The sequence below is a fragment of the Corvus brachyrhynchos genome, unplaced genomic scaffold (genome assembly GCF_000691975.1).
Source record: "Corvus brachyrhynchos isolate BGI_N302 unplaced genomic scaffold, ASM69197v1 scaffold10, whole genome shotgun sequence".
Lineage (NCBI taxonomy): Eukaryota > Metazoa > Chordata > Aves > Passeriformes > Corvidae > Corvus > Corvus brachyrhynchos.
The window spans coordinates 3,196,865-3,202,872 of record NW_008236180.1 but is presented as its reverse complement, the minus strand read 5'-3'; the positions used below and the strand labels follow the sequence as shown (position 1 = coordinate 3,202,872).

At 49.1% G+C, this 6,008-nt stretch overlaps 2 protein-coding genes across 2 annotated transcripts in view; one reads left to right on the top strand and one right to left on the bottom strand.

Moving 5' to 3' along the window:
• Window positions 1–6: 6 nt before the first annotated feature.
• PLAGL2 (PLAG1 like zinc finger 2) lies at window positions 7–5,974 on the bottom strand. Its single transcript, XM_008634160.2, has 3 exons — window positions 5,645–5,974; window positions 3,803–4,198; window positions 7–2,984 (listed from the first exon to the last, which is right to left on the bottom strand). The coding sequence occupies exons 2-3, from the start codon at window positions 4,063–4,065 to the stop codon at window positions 1,763–1,765; spliced, it is 1,485 nt and encodes a 494-aa protein (XP_008632382.1). The 5' UTR covers window positions 4,066–4,198; window positions 5,645–5,974; the 3' UTR covers window positions 7–1,762.
• Window positions 5,199–6,008, top strand: part of POFUT1 (protein O-fucosyltransferase 1) — a 6,389-nt gene continuing 5,579 nt past the window's right edge. Inside the window, exons 1-2 of the mRNA XM_017735610.1 lie at window positions 5,199–5,204; window positions 5,698–5,794. Of these exons, the coding sequence (XP_017591099.1) occupies window positions 5,199–5,204; window positions 5,698–5,794 (103 nt within the window). The remainder of the gene's footprint in view (window positions 5,205–5,697; window positions 5,795–6,008) is intronic.

The window sequence follows — 6,008 nt, the reverse complement described above, 5'->3', positions numbered from 1 at the left end:
GAGGTGGATGTGCTCTGGGGAGATGAGGGAGGACAGTATCTGGCTTTGCCCAAGGAGCTGAGATAACAGAGTAGAGGTAGGTTTTGCATTTCCTAGAATTATGGAGAACAATATTGACAGATTTCCTGGTTTATATTGGCCTACAATGGTTCCTCTATGCTGAGGTATGAAGATCTGCCTGTCCATAGTCATAAACATGCACCAATGCAGAGTGAGTGACACCCATATGTCCTCATCTGCAGTGTAAGTGCCCAGGAACACAGGAGCAGGAGACAATACAGGTGCTAAATGACACCAGCAGCTGGCTGCCACTTCCCAGTATAACCCTTCTGCCCTGGTAGGTAGACAGCCCATGGAAGAGTTTAAGAGGTAGGGCAGGGAGCAAGGGAAGCAGGACTTTAACTTCAGGAGGCAAGGCTTGAGGAGGAGAGAACAAAAAAGGCCAGTGGAACCAAAAAGTGAAAAGTTGACTGCAGGCCCCAAACCTCAGCATCTGTTAGAACTATTGGTGTTGGGGGAATGCTTCTAATACACTGACAGAGTGTATATGAAGCTGGGACCAATTTTTCCTTGATTCTCGGATGTTACCACCATTGAGGTTAAAATACACCTTTGAGACTGCTTCCTGGATAAGCCAAAAAGGGTGCTGACCTCAATGAATGGCTGTGGTTAAAAAACCCCAAGACCCAGAAACTCATACTCTGTTCCACAACCCAAGGGAACCTATGGAGCAGGGCCTGCAGCCTGTTCTCACCCATACCTGGTACACCAGTGCTCGATGTCCCGAGCTCCTTACCCAGTTCTCTCACGTGCTTTGGTTTCCAGATCTGTTTGCATGGGGGAGATATTGAAAAGGGCTCTGTCCATACACCGCACACCAAGCTAAGCTGTGAGAGCTGCTCCATCCCCTTCACTCGGGATAGCCAGCAGGAAAAGGCAGGAAGCTGCTGCCTACAGGGGCAGAGGCTGAAGTGGTCCAAAAGCAATGTATTTCCCCATGGGGGAAGAACATGATAAGTGAAGAGAAATCAGTGCAACCTGACTTCGTTGTGTAAACAGTGTTCTAGCTACACCAGAGATGAACCCAGTGTATTCTGGTGCCTCCTATTTTTGCAATGGCAGAAACAGATTTGTGTTGTGTAAACAATGTTCACCATAATGAGTTTATCCTAATGGCTCCGAAGAGGTGATGCTGAATTCACTATGTAAACGAGCTTGTTGCTTAACACTGATGTGGAGTAAGCTGTGTTGGGTGATGGGATGAGAGGTAGCAGGGAAGGACAGCCTCTTCCCCATTGGCTTCATACAGAGCGGTATCCTGACTTCTTCTCCATGTGGAAGTGCTGGCTGGTTTGCCAGAATTGCAGTGTGGTAACATGAAATGGAAGCTGGACTCTTCAAAAGTTTAGCCCAGGATGAAAGAGTCTCAACTCCTTCTGAGGGACAGTCCTTTCCCAGAGAGGAACATAGCTCCAGCATTCTCAGGAAAGGTCAGTGCTAAGCGCGGCTCCTGATTCACAGATCAAAAATTAGATAAAATATATCCAGTCTATCAGCTGAAATCTTTCCACTGTACAGGACTGGGACTTGCATGGGGTATCAGCTGTTCCAGTCTACAAGTGCTCCCTCTGAGATCAGAAACCTCCCGTCTGACCCAGCTCTGCCAGAGCTTTCACACCCCCAAGGAAGGAAGAGTTGTGCGTTTTTAAGGCTCTCCACAAAAGGGTGACCGAAAGATCTGTTCTCCAGTGCTATTTCCAGCTTATTGGAATGCCTGGTGGAACCGTGGCAGCGTGGTTGTGCTCAAGCTGGAGGTGAAGACGGGGGGCAACGAATGAAGGGGCCCAAAGTTCAGCGAGGCCCCGGCTCCGGGAGACTCTTGAGGTTGATGTTGCAAAGTGGTGAGCAGTGGCTGCGCCTCCCCCTGCGAGTAGCCCATGACCAATCCCCCCGATGAGACAGGTGGATTGCAAGGAGGAAGATTTAGGGGGAGGAAGCCAAGAAGATGAGAGAAGTCCATGTTAGCAGCACAGAGAGCCTCTGAGAGGTTAGCAGGGCTCTTGGAAAGCAAAGCCTCATCCAGGGCAGGTGGCTGAGGTGAAGAGGACTGAGGATCACCAGATGAGAGAGACAGGCTGCCAGGGAAGTCTGACAAAAAGCTGTCCACCTCTACTTTGGGTAGTTTCTCAGGTAAATATGAGGTAGATCCAAGCTGATACTTTGGAGGAGGTTGCGGTGGGGAGGAGATGGGAGAAGAAGACTCCAGAGGATAGCTCATTCCCATTGGAAGAGAATTAGGAACCAAAGAATGGGGCATCCCTGAGCTCGGCATGGTTTGGAGATGTGTGCTGTACATGCCCACAGGCAGCATGCCAGGGAAGCTCTTACCGCCCATCATGTCTCTGGATGCCATACACAGGACAGGACTCAGCTCTTCCTTCACTGCCACAGAGGAGCTGCAGCTGAGCAGACCCAACATATCCACTGGCTCCGTCTTAATCTTCAGCAGTTCCTGGGAGTGGCTTTTCTTCATGTGCCTGGTCAGGTGGTCTTTCCTCCCAAACCTCTGAGCACAGTACTGGCACAAGAAGTCCTTCCGCCCCGTGTGCACTACCAAGTGTCTCCGCACGTCTTTCCGGGTGTAGAAGCGCCGATCGCAGTGGTCACACGGATGCTTCTTTTCCTTCGCCCCACCGGAAGCCCGCCTGGAGTGAGCTTTGAGGTGCTCCAGCAGGACCTGGGTGCTCTCAAAGGTCTGGAGGCACACCTTGCAGCTGAGGTCACCGCTGGCAGCCGCATGCATGGCCAGGTGTCGCCTGAAGCCCAGTTTGGTGTTGTAGTTCTTGCCGCACTCGGGACAGTGCAGGGCCTCCTTGTTGGGATCGTGGGTCTGCAGGTGATTCCGAAGGTGATCCTTCCGGTGAAACATCTTCTCGCAGTACATGCACTGGTGAGGCTTCTGAGCAGAGTGCGTGGCCATATGCCTTAGGGGAGAAAAGCAGGAAAGGTCAGACAAACATCCAGCCCCTGAGGGAACACATGCTAGTTTTCCAAAATTCTCCTTGTGTCCTACACTCTACACAAAAATCTCAGGTGGCATTTTACCTCCACTAAACAAGGTGCAGAGGAACACAATGCTTCAGGCAAAACCTACAGTCTGTCCCAGCAGCTGTCTCTCTCTCCTCAGCTCCTGCTCTCTGCTGAGGCTGCCAAAGGGAAGTTAGCAAAGAAAACCTCCCTAGTTTGTGACACTAGGTGAGAAAACTTCAGTTCATCAGGAGGGTCAGGCTGTGGCCAAGTCTGCTGACAGCCACTGTGCTCTGATTTCACCTTGGTATCTCACACTCTCCTACAATGTGGTTCATCTGATTTCAAGTTCTCAGTCATCACTGTTTAATTAGTTTGTGTTGTACTTCACTACATAAATGGGAACTCTACTTCTCCATACTGGAGCAACAGCTGCCATGGAATTACCCCTGTGGTTAGAGGCAGGACTTAAGAATGTAAATGCTATTCTTGCTTTTCATTCTGTTTTTTAATCTGTGAACTTCAATTTCTGTTTCTATTTCCTCCTCAGTGAAACAAAAAACAGCCTGAGCTCAGGATAAAGCATTAGCTGAAGTTCTCTGGAAGGTGCCTTAAGAGATGCCAAGTATGGTAATGTCTGGGACTCAACTGCTTCGCAAGGTAAAAGGGCATTTCCCCTCCTCCAGCTTCTCAGAAACTCAACCAAAGACACACAAGGGAGGGGGTTTCCTCTCTCTCCTGGCACTGCTGGGCAGAGGCACTTGCAGATACCTACCTATAGAGCTTGTACTTGGAAGCAAAGGCCTTGCCACAGTGCAGCTGGGGGCAGTTGTAGGGCCTCTGCTCCGAATGGGAAAGTGTGTGAGTTCTCAGCTTGTCCACGTGAGGGAAGGAGGGCTCCGATAGTTCACACTGGCATTTTCCCTGACTTTCAGTCTCTTCACCTCTTGGTCTGGGGACTAATTTCCAGCCTGTCTCTTCCTCCTCCTGCTTTGCATCTTGAATCCAGTTGGGAACACTGGGAAAAAATGCCGTCATGGCAGGTCTAGTAGAACATGGCCATGTCAAGCAGAACTCGACCCTGTGGGCGTCTCGCTGTGATGTTGTCCCAGTGCAGTTTTCTGTTGGAGCCCCCTGTGACCAAACTGCTTTAATAGCAAAACTTCTTCATCTGAAATCACAGAAGGCTGGCGTTAAGACACTGCATCCTTCACCCGTGCACCCAATGACCATTTGAAGATGCGTGTTCCCAGACATGGGGAACTCCAATCTCCACAACATTTTTTTGTCTTTATCCCCTTAACCGTTACCTGAATAAAATTATGTTAAACTTTTTCTGAATTACATTTTTTGCAACTATTAAGAGCCAGTGTTACCTGTTGGATGTACTTTCTCCTGAAAGATCATCGAAAGGTGTCTATTTAAAAGCTCTCAATTCCTTTCACTGTGTGTTTTGTGGATCACTTCTCATCCCATTTTTTCATATTCTCACTTGCTTTTGGTCTCTGCTTACATGGAATTCCCTCCTAGAGATTCTCAGAGAAACCAAGGTTCTCTTGTACTTTCTTTTCCCATCTTTTCTGCTACCAATCTGGTACACTGGGCAAGACCATCTCCAAAGCAAACCGACCTGAACCCCCACATGTGGCTGAACAGGGCTGAGGAAGAAAACTCACAATTATCGTCAATATCACACCTTTTTCTGGAAGGCAACGAATGCTGCTGCTCTTCAGAGTGGGATTACTCATTGTATTTTCACTTTTCGATTGTGAGGCAGAGTCTGCCTCTCTGGATTAGCAAGTTTTCTACTGTAATGAGCAATTTTTAACTCTTTTTTTTTTTCTTTGACACTCTCATCCATTAATAATGGAAGCTCAAACTGTTTCCTGTTCAACAAAATACACCTCCTGTAAGCTCTTCTGGCTTTCATGTTGACAAGGTTCAACATTAATCTCTCTTAGCAGGTTGTTCTTGAGTTGTGTGTTGGTGAAGTACAACATTTTTATAGGTTCTAGCGCCAGCTCGACTGGTAAACGGTCAGCTGAAATAAAACCGATCTCTTTCACTCAATTTGGCTGCCTGAGAAACTCTGCTTAAAATAGCATCAAACCCTCAAGCTCTTTCTCACTCCATGATTGCTTCAGAGGAGGAACTTCCTGCTGCACATCAACATGAGCGTGAGTTGTGGGCAGGATGTGCAACTGTGAGGGAACAAACCAACCCCCGGCAAGTGCTGAAGGAACGTTATGAAGAGCTGAAATAACAATTACTGTGACTACACCATCACCCCCAATATCATGGATGGCTCCCTCAGGGTGGAAAACACTGGGAAATGGGATCACTCCAAGAAAACATGTCACTGTGAGGTTTGGGAATGCCTGTCAAGAACAAAACTTGGTTTTGTGCAGGCTGAATCTCTGTGGTCAGAGCAGAACAATAAAGGACCAGAACTGCTGAGGTGCCACTTTGGGACAAATCAGCGTGATGTGACAGCTGCTCTGACCCCTCAGGGTGCAGGAGGCCTGTGGTTCAGAGCAGTCTGTCTTTCTGGGTGCTAAAACCATGAGTATTTCACCTCTCCATGAAATATGTCCCAGAAAATATGAGTGGTCTCTACCTCTTGCTCCAGAGCTGTGCCGGTGTCCCGGGAGTCTCCGCCACTTTCACCAGGGAACTGCTCCTTTCCCTCCAAAAAAGCCCGGCCATCTGGGCCAGTTTCAAAGCTACCTGGAAGAAGACAAGAGTTTGGATTTTGATGTCTTTAACAGTAAGGTGGATAAACGATCACACTGGAATTTTAGGGAATTCAGAGGTGCTGTTGCAACCGCCTTGCGAACGGCGGAGGTGCCGGGGGGTGGCCGCGAACTGCCCTCCGGGTAACTCGCTCCCCCACTCCGGCACCTCCACTGTTTGCCTCGGAAGCCAACCGGGAGGTCCCCACCCCCGGGAGCGCTCCGCGGATAATGCACACCCGGCGGCGC

Excerpts from the sequence above, each read along its gene's own strand:
- PLAGL2 (XM_008634160.2), bottom strand. The coding sequence starts at position 4,065 with ATGACGGCATTTTTTCCCAGTGTTCCCAACTGGATTCAAGATGCAAAG. Across the intron at positions 2,985-3,802 it reads TCCAAGTACAAGCTCTATAG|GCATATGGCCACGCACTCTG; the intron begins GTAGGTATCTGC and ends TTCTCCCCTAAG.